The 16,793-nt window shown below is 32.3% G+C and overlaps 4 protein-coding genes across 4 annotated transcripts, besides 2 other annotated features; 3 read left to right on the top strand and 1 right to left on the bottom strand.

Annotated features, from left to right (window-relative positions):
- Nucleotides 1-69: 69 nt before the first annotated feature.
- TVAGG3_0554490 (DNA binding) lies at nucleotides 70-582 on the top strand (the record flags this gene model as incomplete). The annotated part of the gene is made up of 1 exon (XM_051238267.1): nucleotides 70-582. The coding sequence occupies one exon, from the start codon at nucleotides 70-72 to the stop codon at nucleotides 580-582; it is 513 nt and encodes a 170-aa protein (XP_051096091.1).
- Nucleotides 583-5,641: 5,059 nt separating this feature from the next.
- On the bottom strand, nucleotides 5,642-6,755 carry TVAGG3_0554480 (ribose phosphate diphosphokinase protein; the record flags this gene model as incomplete). Its single annotated transcript, XM_001308478.1, has 1 exon — nucleotides 5,736-6,737. The coding sequence occupies one exon, from the start codon at nucleotides 6,735-6,737 to the stop codon at nucleotides 5,736-5,738; it is 1,002 nt and encodes a 333-aa protein (XP_001308479.1).
- A 392-nt stretch (nucleotides 6,756-7,147) lies between these two features.
- On the top strand, nucleotides 7,148-8,317 carry TVAGG3_0554470 (GTPase activator protein; the record flags this gene model as incomplete). Its single annotated transcript, XM_001308479.1, has 1 exon — nucleotides 7,148-8,146. The coding sequence occupies one exon, from the start codon at nucleotides 7,148-7,150 to the stop codon at nucleotides 8,144-8,146; it is 999 nt and encodes a 332-aa protein (XP_001308480.1).
- Nucleotides 8,318-9,246: 929 nt separating this feature from the next.
- Nucleotides 9,247-10,192: a mobile genetic element.
- A 13-nt stretch (nucleotides 10,193-10,205) lies between these two features.
- Nucleotides 10,206-10,546: a mobile genetic element.
- Nucleotides 10,547-11,665: 1,119 nt separating this feature from the next.
- On the top strand, nucleotides 11,666-15,005 carry TVAGG3_0554440 (cellulose synthase operon protein C family; the record flags this gene model as incomplete). The annotated part of the gene is made up of 1 exon (XM_001308480.1): nucleotides 11,824-14,904. One exon carries the CDS (start codon nucleotides 11,824-11,826, stop codon nucleotides 14,902-14,904), a length of 3,081 nt encoding a protein of 1,026 aa, XP_001308481.1.
- Between the last annotated feature and the right edge of the window lie 1,788 nt (nucleotides 15,006-16,793).

The raw sequence follows: 16,793 nt of genomic DNA, 5'->3' as shown, positions 1-16,793 counted from the left end.
TTGTTTCAGGTTGGAGAAGAAGATTCCAAACAAGAAGATCTTCTCCATATCCTACAAATATTAGAACGTATGGGAAGATCTACTTCGATTTCACCAGGAAAAACATATAATATGCTTCATTTTGAACAACAAGGCGATCCACGACTCATTATTTCATCTTTTATGAACCCACATTTATGCGGGATTCAATTCATTGATGAGAATAATCAAGCTCAATGTGTTAACATGTTAAAACTTCCTGAAGATGGAAATTTCAAAGAATATTTCGAGAATAAGAAGATTACTCATGTGAATAGATACCTCTTCATTGCAAATGACCGCGAATCTCAAGAAGCTCAGCCAGACCAAATTGAACTGCTTCATGAACATTCACATATCATATTTATCAGATTTGCCATTGTTTCACTTACACTCGGAAGAGATGGTCATGCCTCTTTTAAATTTTATAAGAGACTTGATTTACAAGGCGAATATGTTGTGATCGATGAAAATTGGTGTTATGTGATCCCAAGAGGAGGAGCAATCGGATATCAATTTTTATCATTGTATGTCAGAGGTAAGGATGTTGAAATTGAAAATTAATTCATAATTTCTATTTATTTATATATTTTGTTTTTTATTTGTAAGCTGTAAATAATGATTTGTTTAAGAAGATGGTCTTTTTCACCAAGAAAAATTTTGTGTGTAAAAAATTTTTATCGTCTGACAAGTTTCTCTGTGAAATATGAAAATTTAATGTGTGATTACATTAGGAAAATATTTATAGAAAAAATATAAGAAATTAGAGAAAAAATTTAAAAAGTAAAAAAATGAAGAAAATAACTGGAATACGAAGAATTTAGGGAGGATAGAGTGCATTATTGTTCTAAGCATGTCATTCCGGAGATATTGCCTATGCATGTCTCCCAGAATGGCATACTGTTCCGCATTCATAACTTGAATGCGGAACTTTGACCGACAAGAGTGCATTGTGCACTTGTTGGTCTGCATGTGTCATTCCGGGAGACATTGCCTGTGCATGTCTCCCAGAATGGCATACTGTTCCGCATTCATAACTTGAATGCGGAACTTTGACCGACAAGAGTGCATTGTGCACTCTTGTTGGTCTGCATGTGTCATTCCGGGAGACATTGCCTGTGCATGTCTCCCAGAATGGCATACTGTTCCGCATTCATAACTTGAATGCGGAACTTTGACCGACAAGAGTGCATTGTGCACTCTTGTTGGTCTGCATGTGTCATTCCGGGAGACATTGCCTGTGCATGTCTCCCAGAATGGCATACTGTTCCGCATTCATAACTTGAATGCGGAACTTTGACCGACAAGAGTGCATTGTGCACTCTTGTTGGTCTGCATGTGTCATTCCGGGAGACATTGCCTGTGCATGTCTCCCAGAATGGCATACTGTTCCGCATTCATAACTTGAATGCGGAACTTTGACCGACAAGAGTGCATTGTGCACTCTTGTTGGTCTGCATGTGTCATTCCGGGAGACATTGCCTGTGCATGTCTCCCAGAATGGCATACTGTTCCGCATTCATAACTTGAATGCGGAACTTTGACCGACAAGAGTGCATTGTGCACTCTTGTTGGTCTGCATGTGTCATTCCGGGAGACATTGCCTGTGCATGTCTCCCAGAATGGCATACTGTTCCGCATTCATAACTTGAATGCGGAACTTTGACCGACAAGAGTGCATTGTGCACTCTTGTTGGTCTGCATGTGTCATTCCGGGAGACATTGCCTGTGCATGTCTCCCAGAATGGCATACTGTTCCGCATTCATAACTTGAATGCGGAACTTTGACCGACAAGAGTGCATTGTGCACTCTTGTTGGTCTGCATGTGTCATTCCGGGAGACATTGCCTGTGCATGTCTCCCAGAATGGCATACTGTTCCGCATTCATAACTTGAATGCGGAACTTTGACCGACAAGAGTGCATTGTGCACTCTTGTTGGTCTGCATGTGTCATTCCGGGAGACATTGCCTGTGCATGTCTCCCAGAATGGCATACTGTTCCGCATTCATAACTTGAATGCGGAACTTTGACCGACAAGAGTGCATTGTGCACTCTTGTTGGTCTGCATGTGTCATTCCGGGAGACATTGCCTGTGCATGTCTCCCAGAATGGCATACTGTTCCGCATTCATAACTTGAATGCGGAACTTTGACCGACAAGAGTGCATTGTGCACTCTTGTTGGTCTGCATGTGTCATTCCGGGAGACATTGCCTGTGCATGTCTCCCAGAATGAGACAATTTATTGCAATCAGAATACGATTGCAAAACTTTGACCGACAAGAGTGCATTGTGCACTCTTGTTTGTCATCCACTATGATACTTAGAGAAAATACTTTACTTACATTATTTAAAATATTAATTTCCCTATTTAATATTTATTTATTATTTTTTGTGCTTTATATTCCCTATGGCATGTACTGAACTATTTTATAGACTCTACCGAGCTATCTCCACATATAAACATTTGACAATAACACATATATACTCTCTTCATATTCTAGTCTCATGACATATTATTGCAAAAGCTATATTTATACAGCATACCTCATAAAGTCTCATTATATCCCTATCTAAGCGTTCAAAACCTATTTTCCCCACGTAATCTGATTCTTCAGGCTCCGCTGATTCGATTTCTGCTGTCAGATCGTGAAAATATGAATCACATAACAAGATAAACACAAATCCAAAATAATAATGTTTTCTTCAAATTGACTCTTCCACGATATTCATATATTTGTTATTAATTCCGTTTTCCCTTACAAATGTATTTAATTTTCTGAATAATACGTATTATAAAATGAATATCTCAAAAACTAAATTAAAAAATTAATACTGGGTAATAACTAGATATATTGTGACTTTTTGAATTCACACACTTTTGGAAAAAATTGAATTTTTCTAAAATGATGTTGTTTGAACATGAACTTAAGTTGGGTAACTTGTATTTATCTTGTTATTTGATTCATATTTTCACGATCTGACAGCAGAAATCGAATCAGCGGAGCCTGAAGAATCAGATTACATGGGGAAAATAGGTTTTGAACGCTTAGATAGGGATATAATGAGACTTTATGAGGTATGCTGTATAAATATAGCTTTTGCAATAATATGTCATGAGACTAGAATATGAAGAGAGTATATATGTGTTATTGTCAAATGTTTATATGTGGAGATAGCTCGGTAGAGTCTATAAAATAGTTCAGTACATGCCATAGGGAATATAAAGCACAAAAAATAATAAATAAATATTAAATAGGGAAATTAATATTTTAAATAATGTAAGTAAAGTATTTTCTCTAAGTATCATAGTGGATGACAAACAAGAGTGCACAATGCACTCTTGTCGTCAAAGTTTTGCAATCGTATTCTGATTGCAATAAATTGTCTCATTCTGGGAGACATGCACAGGCAATGTCTCCCGGAATGACACATGCAGACTAACAAGAGTGCACAATGCACTCTTGTCGGTCAAAGTTCCGCATTCAAGTTATGAATGCGGAACAGTATGCCATTCTGGGAGACATGCACAGGCAATGTCTCCCGGAATGACACATGCAGACCAACAAGAGTGCACAATGCACTCTTGTCGGTCAAAGTTCCGCATTCAAGTTATGAATGCGGAACAGTATGCCATTCTGGGAGACATGCACAGGCAATGTCTCCCGGAATGACACATGCAGACCAACAAGAGTGCACAATGCACTCTTGTCGGTCAAAGTTCCGCATTCAAGTTATGAATGCGGAACAGTATGCCATTCTGGGAGACATGCACAGGCAATGTCTCCCGGAATGACACATGCAGACCAACAAGAGTGCACAATGCACTCTTGTCGGTCAAAGTTCCGCATTCAAGTTATGAATGCGGAACAGTATGCCATTCTGGGAGACATGCACAGGCAATGTCTCCCGAAATGACACATGCAGACCAACAAGAGTGCACAATCCGCTTTCTCCTTTGAAATCCAACATTCTAATCACATCTACATTAATAAATTGTTATAAAATACTAATCAAAGATCCAATACAATTCTACTATCTTATACACACATTACCAATGTTAACACCTCTTATAACTTAAATTATTTCATAAAATTGTTTTTATATCTTATTATTTTCTCATAATGCTTCTAATACATCTCTAATTTCTTACATTCAAACCAATATCGTCATACTATCATAAGCACTTAATTTTTTCAAATTTTTAGACTTAAATTTGAGCTACATTTTCATCATCATTTTTAGCCTTAAGCTTCTATAAGGTTATAATACATTATCGTAATATTCTAATATTTATGATTCTTACTACTCAATTCAATATAATCATATAAGTCACTCATAATCAGGAGCATAATTTAAAAATCTATAGCTCATATTTTGACAATTATATATATAGATGATGCATATTGCAATTCCGGTTTCAACACGATCAAATGTCAAACCATGATAAAATATATATCAATTACAAAATATCGATTAACATTAGAATCCATATCTAATTCCATCAATGCACAAGTTGTAAATGCTTAATTCATCTTTGAGAAACGTGAATAGCACAATTTTATAAGATTATTTGTTGAATATTTAAAATATAAGCCAAATCGAATCTGCTGTATATTACTTTAGTTTATAATTGAATGTTAAATGTGCTCAGATAAATATTTGAGTCAGATATCGCATTTTCAAATTTCAAATTTTATCTCATGAAGTTAGAATTCATTTGATCATACAACATCATATTAGTCAAACTAGAGTTCAATCGCGATTCCAAAATGGAACAATTGCTTGTTTTATCAAAATGTTAAAATATTAATCTAAAAAACTTAATATCTAACCAAAACATTCTAGAAATATCATATACAGGTATATGCAATCTAAATGCACACGAAATACTGAAAATTAAAAAGAATATTTATGAGATTATTAAATCTTATGCATTTCAATGAAGAGTCGATAATTATCATCTCTATAGGTTATATATCAACATATAAGCTTTTGGATTGACCACTACTATACTAATGTGATCAAATTAATCTGATTTCTTGAATTTTCATTTGAAGCATTCGCAGTAGTAGGAGTACCTTCATATATTAACATATTAAAAAATTGCGCCCAGATTCGCAGTTTAATCATGATTTTAAGATTGCATTAGATTTCGAAATGCAGAAAAAAATCACTTTAGATTCCCTTCAAACTCTAAGCATAAGCATGTCTCTATATGAGGAAACTATTTGAGCTATTCATTTGGCGGCCCAAAAACTCATGTTGCCTGAGCGCAGAAAATACCAATTTTTGGACCCTGGGTAGGGGTCATGCATGTTTTCTAAATGTTGTAAAAGTAGGGTATTATCTTCTCCGATTTTTTAGTATATTATCACTAATGTTGCAAATATGAGAGCTTTTCACTCTTTCATGAATCTAGTCGAAGGTTTTTACAAATAGATTCTTCAATTATTGCAAAAAACGGAGCATTACCAAAAGGTCTAAGTTAAGAAACTGTCTATAAGTAGCTTTTGAATAAACATGCCTATATGAATTCCGCTTTAAAATGATAAAAGAAAGTTATGAATGTAGTGCATACGAAAAACAATGATCATAAAGATTTCTGATAAAATTTATGAATTTTTATATATAAATAATCATTTAATTTTTACAACAGACAAAATTAAAAAAATAATACAAAATAATAAATTGTGTTTTTGATGAGAAAATATCTCTTAAACGGATAATCTTGGGAATCTATCTGAAGGAAGCATCTCGAAAAGACATCTTGCAAAATATGGAGCAATATCAATGATATGGAACTTTGGAGATGATCTAACTAGTTCTGTTTGTGTAATAGGATGAGAGTTTGTAGCGTAAATTCCTGAAACAGGAGAATCTGCGATTTCTTTGATTTGATTTTCATCAACAATGGCGAAATGCGAAAGCATGAAGTCTACTGAGCTTGCACCAGCATTTAGGTATGTTTTTGTTACGTTTATAACTGCAGAAGAAGATCTAATCAAATCGCTGTAAACAATCACATGTTTTCCTTGTACGTCGCCAATGACTAAGCTTCCTGGAGAGTTCTCTTCAAGTGTTGAGTTCTGAGTAACGAAGGCAATTGGAACTTTGAATTCTGAAGCGTATGAGTTAACCCACTTAGAATCTCGAAGGTTAGGAGCTCCGATAACGACTTTAGACATGTCAAAGCCTGCGGAGTAGATGGCATCGCAAAGTGCTCTCTGACCGTATAATTCAATTCTAAGGCAGGAGCCTTCGAAATAGTGCAAAAGGCCGGCTGTATGAAGATCCAAGAAAACAAAAACGTTTCCTTCATCGGTGGCTCCTAAAGAGCTGAAGAGAGTATGATTAATTTTTGAAACTACAACTTCTCCTGGAGAAATAGCTCTGTCATTTGAAGAATAGGCTAAGAATGGAATAACAAATATTCTTCTTTTGATTCCAGAATAAGCCAATGTATAGCCAATTCGTTGAACATCGAAAATATCTTCATCAGAGACAATGGATCCAACGTATAATGCTGTTTTACCGAGAAGAGAGAATGCATTGGGAATTTCTAGCTTATAATACTTTTCGCCATTTGGATATTGTGATCTTTTAATTCCCATTCGAGAAATGTGGACACCTTGATCGGTTAACTCGTCGTAAATTGCATCAGCAAAGTATTTAGATGATTCCAAGTTAACCATGATGATCTGGTTTGGAAATTCCATTCTAAAAGTATCTCGATTTTAATTTGACAACTTTTATCGTGAATTTACAAAATTTTGAAGCTAGTGGCTTCAAATCTGAGCGAACTCTCTGACAAATACTTATTAAGGGCAATTTTAGATTATGCTTGGTTTTGAAGATATTTTGGCCTAAATCAAATTCAAAAGAAGAATTTGAACAAAATTATTCGGTATTGGCAAAGGATTTAGGATCACATGCAATATTCACAGTAATTTTCATTTCATAGCACGAATATCCATTACAAATTTGCGAAATGAATCCGCTCATTTTTTACTTAATTGCGCTATTAAAAATTTTCCATGATTAGATGAATAATATATGCAAGATTCAGCTTGGAAAAGCTGTAATTAGGATCGGCCCCAATGAAAAAAACCGTCGTAAATTTTGATTAATGAGTGACAATAAGGACGAACTCAGGCGCCTAGCGCGTAGGCCCGAAAATAAGACGTGTGCTGATTGCGGCGCCAAAAATCCAACATGGGCATCCGTTACTTATGGCATTTGGATTTGCCTGGAGTGTGCTGGCAAACATCGTGGATTAGGTGTTCACGTTTCTTTTGTTAGATCACTTGATTTAGATTCCTGGACTGATGAGCAAATAAACGTCATGAAATGCGGCGGAAATAAAAAAGCACGTGATTATTTCAAATCTATTGGAATTGATGCATTATCAGTCTCTGCAAAATACAAATCTCGCGGTGCTAAACAATATGCAGCCCAGCTTTATGCTGAAGCAGGTGCACATCTTCCTGGTGAAGCTCAATCCGATGAAGGACCAGAACCACCAGCCGAAGAACCACCAAAACCAGAGCCAAAGGCACCACCGAGATCCATGTCAGCTCCTCTTTCAGATTATACTATTCCTAGTATCGATGACGAAGATAAACCAGAAAAATCTCCACTTGTAGAAACGAAACCATTGCCTAAGCGCAAACCAGCCGTCATTAAGAAATCAGGACCTGGTAGATCACGTCAATTACAGTCTAGAAAACAGATCCGTGTTGTTTCAAGCGAAATTGATGTTGATGATTTCGATAGCATCTTAGAGAATGATGATTTCAAGGATAACGATGCACTTGTCGACAAACCTAAAGTACAATCACCATTTGTTTCGGATGAAAATCCAAATGAAGAACAAATTTGGAGACCTCCTCCAAAAATCAACAAATACGGCTCAGCTGGCTCTGGCCCAGTTGATTTCCACCCACGACAGAATAACGCTGGCGCTGTAGCTGTTGATGTTGTTAAACACGTCGTATCAGACGTTACATCGGCAGTTTCAACAGGTGTTAGCGCTGTTGCTAGCGCTGCATCTCCATACGCTACTGCAGCTTACGACAAAGGAAAGGAAATTGCCGGCGCGGTTTACAGATATTTCAACCAAAAGTAATGTTTTTGCTTTTTATTTTATTATTTTTGTATAAAGACCTATTGATTATAATCTCCTTTTTAAATGTGAATTGTCTTCAAAATATTGAAACAAAACAAGAAAAATGAAAAAAAAAAAAATATTATAAAATTTTCTAATTAATTATTGCTGTGATATCAACATCAATGTTACAATGCTTCTGACATTCTGTGCCCCTCCCTAATTGATGCACAAGATTCTTCCATCACAAATTGCCTAAACTCATTAGCAGATTGAAATCTCAAGAGCATAGAAATTTAGTTGCATATGAAATAGAAATATGTGCGTGCCCTAAAATTTAGAATAAAAATTATTTTTATCTCTGAAATACTACACACAACTAACTGTTCTGTTAATCAATTATAAATAACACATGATATTGGTTCATAATATAGATAGATTTCAGCCAAAAGAAAGGTAACTAAACTACTTTCGCCGATCCGATTTGCTCCATATTTAAAATATAGCTTGCATATGTAGAAGAAAAGCTAATTTTGAAGTACGCCCGAAATCCACCAACAGGATTTCGAGCTACTAAAAAGGTACTTTTAAATGTGATTTTTTTTATAAAAAATTAAATTTATTTCAAGATCAGACTAAAAACTAATTTTATGGAAAATCTATATCGACAAATTTATTACTTATTGGGTATATAGATTTTTTGATTATGGCGATTATGTCTGATATGCTTCCAATAAGCCAAAACACATTTCATACTGATTTCTATAAAAGGTATCTTTATTATAGAAGTGTAAGCTATATCTGTTTGTTTTTTTATTATAATGTTGCATGCTAAGTTCGGTCAAAATGTAAACCTCTCAATTTTATCGTCGGGGGAAGTAACTCAATTCCTTCAAAATTATTCTTTAAATATTGAATTTAAAGTTATTTAATTTGGATTATAAATATATAGGCTAATACAATATTTAAAAATGAGAAAAAATAACTTTTCAAAGAACTTTTCATAATCTCAAAGAAAATTTTTTATTCAATAATTATATAAATTAATTAACATTCATAATGAAATTGGATTTTTTTTATAAAAAATTGGTCCTACTTAACTTTTTGAGAGAATTTGGCTTTCTCGTAAACGAAAAAGGGGATTTGACGGAGTCAAATCCCCGCTCACAAAAAGTGGACTTTACATGTCAAATTTTATATGCATGTAATGTCCACTTTTATGAGTTTTAGGAAGGAATTGGAAGCCATGAGTTACTGACATTGCATCAGTATCTCATAGCCTCCAATTCCTTCAAAAAATGGGAGAAACTTTGTCCGAATAGTTTAACATTCGGACAAAGTTTCTCCCATTTTAAGAAGGAATTGGAGGGTAAGAGATATACCATATGAATGTATATCTCTTACCCTCCAATTCCTTCTAGAAAGTGTCCAAACTTTGGGTTAATTGCAAAGTATTAACCCAAAGTTTGGACACTTTCAAGTGGAGATGGAAGGCTTTGGGGTATATATTAATACAATATACCTCAAAGCCTTCCATCTCCACTACAAATGTGAGAAACTTTGTCCGAATAGTTTAACATTCGGACAAAGTTTCTCCCATCTTTCAATGTAATTGCTACCTGTGAGGTACTGACTTGAAGTCAGTGCTTCACAGGTAGCAATATCCAAAAATTTAAAAACATTTTATCAGTTCGTTAGAGAACTAGAGCCTCCTAGGTACTGAACCAGAATCAGTGCCTAGGGGACTCTAGTGATCTATATAAATCTGAGAAACTTTGAGGAAATTGTTCGACATTTCCTCAAAGTTTCTCAGCAATTTAGCGAGGAATGTTCGTTATCGTGTAGATATTTATAATATATACATGATAACAAACATTCCCCGCTAAAAGATGTAAAATCTTATAAGAAATAATTGCAAAAGAATAACAAATTGCAACAAATTTTATATGAAACTGAACCTTATGAGGTAGTGATTCAAGATCACCGCCTCATAAGATTCAGTTTCAATCTCAAGTATCTCAAAAGTAAGGCTCTATTTTTTGCCATGTAAAGTGTCACTTTTCTGTCCAAATGATAAGTTATTCAGAGAAAGTTTCCCAGCTATCAAGAGGGAATTGTTCCTTATGAGTTATATATTCATACTGTATACCTCATAAGGAACAATTCCCTCCTTAAAACGAGAAAACTTGTTCGAAATTGTTTATCATTTCGAACAAGTTTTCTCGTTTTTAATAAGAAACTAAAGGCTATGAGGCACTGATTATATATTAGTGCCTCACAGCCTTTAGTTTCTAATAGATAGCTGGGAAACTTTCTCCAAATGATAAGTTATTCAGAGAAAGTTTCCCAGCTATCAAGAGGGAATTGTTCCTTATGAGGTATATAGTTATAATGTATACCTCATAAGGAACAATTCCCTCATTAAAATCGTAGATATTTTTTACTTATTACTCATGCTTTCAAAATCACAATCCTCTGAAAAGTTATTTTTTATTAAGAATTTAGAATTTTGATAAATACCTTTTTTCAATTTGATATAATACTTATATATTTTCAAAAAGACATTTTGAAAAGATATCTCAAAAGTTCTCTGAAAACCTATTTTTGATTAATTTTGAGAAATATCCGTATTAAATTAATCAATAAATTCATTCAACACTACTTTAATTTTTAAATTCAAAAAATTATATGTGCTTCTTAAAATGTCTCACAAAAATTTTATTATAAAATTATATACAATATTAAAAATCCCACAACATTTTTTACTTTACATAATCGTACTTCCTCGACGATTAATTTCCCCTCAATTCCTATCGTTGACCGAACTTAGCATGCAACAATAACAAATTCAAAATTCTCTTATAAGGACTAGATGAAATCTGTATTATTAAATCATTAGCTAAATGAAGGTTCAAATAGAAAGTAAATATCAATTTATATGATACTGAAACCAAATAGTTCTTTTAATAAAAGATAACACGCTGAAAATTATTGAGTATTTGCAAATCTCAAAAATCTATTGGTGAATTTGGCTCAACTTTTAAAATTATAACATCCATATCAAATCATAAAAGCAGACAAAAATTAAAGCCAAACCTATCGGCCAATTTTTTTTTGATATTTTGATTTTTGAGGTATACTTTTAAAAGTGGATTTAAAGCACTGATAAAAAAACATTAACTTCTGTCGTTATGATTATTGATTTAGACAATAATGATTTTAATCTTTGATTATCAAAACACTAAAGTCATCTTTTTAACATTTGGTTGGTAGCATTAACTCAAGTCTAAAGTACTATTTTATGTGGCACTCTTAGAATTTTTGTATTCATTGTACACGCTGAAATAGTACCATTAAAGTTATGGCGGACTTTCAAAAAATAGTTTGGTCACCTTTGCCAAAAGCAAGATTTCAAAATGATTTGCCAAAATCTAATTGATATTCTTCAATTCTCATAGCGAATAATAACAGGTTCGAATTATATCATAGTTAAACCATAAGACATGAAATGATTAGATTTCAATTCTCAAAAGCATGAAAACATGCTATAAATCAAAGGCTAGCGCTTTGAATCTAAAGTGTTTTTCATATCATCTGGATGCTTTGACTCACTTAGGCAAATTTTTTTTTCACTTCAAAAAACTATGTCGAATGATAAAACACGTATTGATCAAAATCTTATCGCTGCAAAGAAATTTATGGGTGAGGGTAAGTTAGAAGATTGCGAAAAGACGCTAAATTCTATACTTCCAACCGTAAATCGAGTTGAATTTCGTAAATTCGAATTGCATCAAATGCTTTCAGTGCTAAAGTTCAAACAAGGAAAGTTCAAAGATAGCATTGCTTTGGTCAAACAAACGCTAGAAATGAAGCCAGAAGATCCAACCCTGTTAAAACTCCTTATTATAGCAGAACACAAAATTGATTCTTCTGATTTAGTTAATGATTGCATCAATGCTCTTAAAAACTGCAAGCAAACAGAAATAATTGTCCAAACAATTTCTGAATTTATTCGAGATTTAGATAAAGAAGACCTTGACAAAGAATTTATTGAGAGCCTTCAGACTCTTCCAGACGAGAAAGCTGCGAATTTCATCAAAGCAATACCAGAAACCGACGAAACTCTTCAATATCGTGTTAAATTGTTGAAATTGTGTCCTCCTACAGATGTTGATAAGTTAGAAGACTTAGCATATGCATTAAAAGACATGGGCGAATACGACGAAAGTCTAAAATACGCACAAATGCTACCAGAAGATAATAATGAAAGATTATTCATCGAAACATTGTTTGGAGACAATCCAATTGATACAGCCAAGAAGCACATCAATAAAGGCAAGAACCAGTTCGAAAATTGGATCAAAAGTTTACAAAATCCAGATCCAAATGAAATTTTGAAAGAAGTCAAGCTAATTCCAGATTTTCGAAGCGGATACATCATGGTTATTGACTTAATCAATGACAGGAATGTAAAGAACGCACTAATCGACGAAATTACGAAGAAATTTTCCAAATCATTAAAAGCATTGGAATCAGCAGCCAAAGCAAAGGAAGAACTCAACGATTACGAAGGATTTCTATCTATTTCGAACATGATTGTCTCTATAAATGAAGAAATTGGCCAGAAATACGTTGTTCGCGCTTTAATTAAATTGAATCGTCTTGAAGAAGCACAAAAACTCATTGATAATGGTGTAGAACTTTCATTAATCGAGAAAGCGAAGTTTGCTGTTGAATTCTGGAAGACGGATAAAGATGACAATCGTTTACATGAATTGTTGAAATATCCTTATACGAAAGAATTTGCTGAAATCAAATCAATGGCTGCTTTTTATCTTGGAAATCATATTTCTGCTGAAACAGCTAATGATATATTTACTAATTGTTTGAAAGCAGATAGAGAGAATTGCAATGTTTATGCTTATTTCGGAAATTATTTAATTACTGTTTTAAATGAACAAGAAAAAGGAAAATTTTTACTTAAAAAATCATATGATTTGGGATATAGAGGTTCCGAATGTCTTGAAATCATTGTTGATGAATGTATTAGTTCTAATCAATACGAAGAAGCAATAAAACACTGTCAACTTGTTAATGAAAGTTGGGCAAGATTTAAATCAGGTTTGTTGTATTTTAAATTAGGAAAATATGAAGATGCTTCATATCAACTCCAATTGTATACAAAAAGGAATCCTGATGATTTCAATGCATTGACTGTTTTGGGATATACTTATATGTCTATGGGTCGACTTGTTGCTGTTTCTCAAATTGCAGAAGAATTAGAAAAGATTGGTCATCCATGTAAAGAATTACAATACAAAGTTGATTGTATATATGGTAAAAAATTGTCTGAAAACATAATTGACCAAGAAACAGTTCATAATCCTCTTTTGTTTGGTCCTTCTCTTTATCAGACAATGGAATTAATGAAAAGATTGTTTAATTTTAATAGATATGAATCAATTATTGAAGTTATTCATCAAACAGAAAATTTAGTTTCTTCTCATGTTTTAGAATTTGGTGAAAAATTATCTTCTGTTCTTAAATCAGCCGCTGAATATTATTTGCTCGCTTTCAAAGTAACAAAAGAAGGAAAATATGCTAATGAATGTTTGAAATTATTTATGAGACGTGCCGAAAAAGATAAAAGAGGTGAATGTTTTATTGATGTTGCAGAAGTTTTATCTTTACTTGGAAAGACAGAACAATCAATAATTGTTCTTAGAAGAGCTGTTAAAGCATTCCCAGATAACGCTTATGTCTGGAAATCTCTTGGCATCGCTTTCTTCATGACAGGAAAAATCTCATTTTCTCGTCATTGTTTCTGTGTTGCAGCGAAATTATCTGATGAAACTGAAAAAGCGAATGTTCTTAACTGTTATGCGGCTTTGTCTTATTTCACAAATGATAATGAAATGATGTCTCGTGCTTCAGAAGAAGCGAATACACTAGATCCTAAGAACGCTTCTTCATGGGAACACAAATCTATTTGTGGAACAATTGATCCTTATCATGGACAAGTTCTTTCTTTTACACATGGAAATCAGAAGTATTCTATTGAAACATTGACTGAATTGGCAATCAACGCGAATAAACCATTCGAATCTCTCGGATACGCGTTTATGACTCGTGATAAAACAAAGATTTGTTTGGCTCTTGAAGCATGCGGAAAATACAAAGATGCTTTCGAATTCACTGAAGACGAAGAAACAAAGGAAAGATTGAAATTCCTTCTGGAAGAAAATGATAAAGAAAATGTCAAACACTCAACAAGATTTAATGAACTTATTTCAGGAATTGAAGAAGCTTCAAAAGCTAATGAAATTGAAAAGAAAGAGGAAATTCTAAACGGTCTCTATTCAAATACAGATAGAAATTTCAAAGAATTAATTGACCAATTAAGATATCACATTAATCTTGATTCATTACAACCTGAAAATTGTTTTGGATACACAAGAGACCTCACGAAACAAAGCGATGCAAAGAATGCAGCAGTTGAAACATTCAATCAATACAAGGACTACTACAATCCTCTCGTTATCAAGAACTACATTATACAAGTTCTTAAAACTAATGATACATACGAAATAATTGCTCCATGGTCAGAAATACTTCTTAAGATGGATGCATCTCGTGACAACATCCTTTTGCAAGCTTTGACAATGATTTTCACTAAAGATAATCAATCTGCTGCAAAATATCTACAACAATACATAACATTGAAGCCACAAATGTATAAGAAGATACTTCCATTGATTAGAAAACTTAATAATCAATAAAATAAATAAAGGTGTATCTTATATAATTACATTATTTTTTTTTCTCATCATAATATATACGAAAGACTTATATAACAAATATGAAGATAAAGAGAATTTCATAAAACAGTGATTAATGTGAAGAAAAAGATAATGTAATAAAGCAATGTTAAATATGAAGAGAAAGAGAATTTCATAAAACAGTGATTAATGTGAAGAAAAAGATAATGTAATAAAGCAATGTTAAATATGAAGAGAAAGAGAATTTCATAAAACAGTGATTAATGTGAAGAAAAAGATAATGTAATAAAGCAATGTTAAATATGAAGAGAAAGAGAATTTCATAAAACAGTGATTAATGTGAAGAAAAAGATAATGTAATAAAGCAATGTTAAATATGAAGAGAAAGAGAATTTCATAAAACAGTGATTAATGTGAAGAAAAAGATAATGTAATAAAGCAATGTTAAATATGAAGAGAAAGAGAATTTCATAAAACAGTGATTAATGTGAAGAAAAAGATAATGTAATAAAGCAATGTTAAATATGAAGAGAAAGAGAATTTCATAAAACAGTGATTAATGTGAAGAAAAAGATAATGTAATAAAGCAATGTTAAATATGAAGAGAAAGAGAATTTCATAAAACAGTGATTAATGTGAAGAAAAAGATAATGTAATAAAGCAATGTTAAATATGAAGAGAAAGAGAATTTCATAAAACAGTGATTAATGTGAAGAAAAAGATAATGTAATAAAGCAATGTTAAATATGAAGAGAAAGAGAATTTCATAAAACAGTGATTAATGTGAAGAAAAAGATAATGTAATAAAGCAATGTTAAATATGAAGAGAAAGAGAATTTCATAAAACAGTGATTAATGTGAAGAAAAAGATAATGTAATAAAGCAATGTTAAATATGAAGAGAAAGAGAATTTCATAAAACAGTGATTAATGTGAAGAAAAAGATAATGTAATAAAGCAATGTTAAATATGAAGAGAAAGAGAATTTCATAAAACAGTGATTAATGTGAAGAAAAAGATAATGTAATAAAGCAATGTTAAATATGAAGAGAAAGAGAATTTCATAAAACAGTGATTAATGTGAAGAAAAAGATAATGTAATAAAGCAATGTTAAATATGAAGAGAAAGAGAATTTCATAAAACAGTGATTAATGTGAAGAAAAAGATAATGTAATAAAGCAATGTTAAATATGAAGAGAAAGAGAATTTCATAAAACAGTGATTTATGTGAAGAAAAAGATAATGTAATAAAGCAATGTTAAATATGAAGAGAAAGAGAATTTCATAAAACAGTGATTAATGTGAAGAAAAAGATAATGTAATAAAGCAATGTTAAATATGAAGAGAAAGAGAATTTCATAAAACAGTGATTAATGTGAAGAAAAAGATAATGTAATAAAGCAATGTTAAATATGAAGAGAAAGAGAATTTCATAAACAGTGATTAATGTGAAGAAAAAGATAATGTAATAAAGCAATGTTAAATATGAAGAGAAAGAGAATTTCATAAAACAGTGATTAATGTGAAGAAAAAGATAATGTAATAAAGCAATGTTAAATATGAAGAGAAAGAGAATTTCATAAAACAGTGATTAATGTGAAGAAAAAGATAATGTAATAAAGCAATGTTAAATATGAAGAGAAAGAGAATTTCATAAAACAGTGATTAATGTGAAGAAAAAGATAATGTAATAAAGCAATGTTAAATATGAAGAGAAAGAGAATTTCATAAAACAGTGATTAATGTGAAGAAAAAGATAATGTAATAAAGCAATGTTAAATATGAAGAGAAAGAGAATTTCATAAAACAGTGATTAATGTGAAGAAAAAGATAATGTAATAAAGCAATGTTAAATATGAAGAGAAAGAGAATTTCATAAACAGTGATTA

The sequence above is a fragment of the Trichomonas vaginalis genome, chromosome II (assembly GCF_026262505.1).
Source record: "Trichomonas vaginalis G3 chromosome II, whole genome shotgun sequence".
Lineage (NCBI taxonomy): Eukaryota > Parabasalia > Trichomonadida > Trichomonadidae > Trichomonas > Trichomonas vaginalis.
The sequence above is the reverse complement of the archived record's forward strand: the minus strand, read 5'-3'. Positions and strand labels throughout refer to the sequence as shown.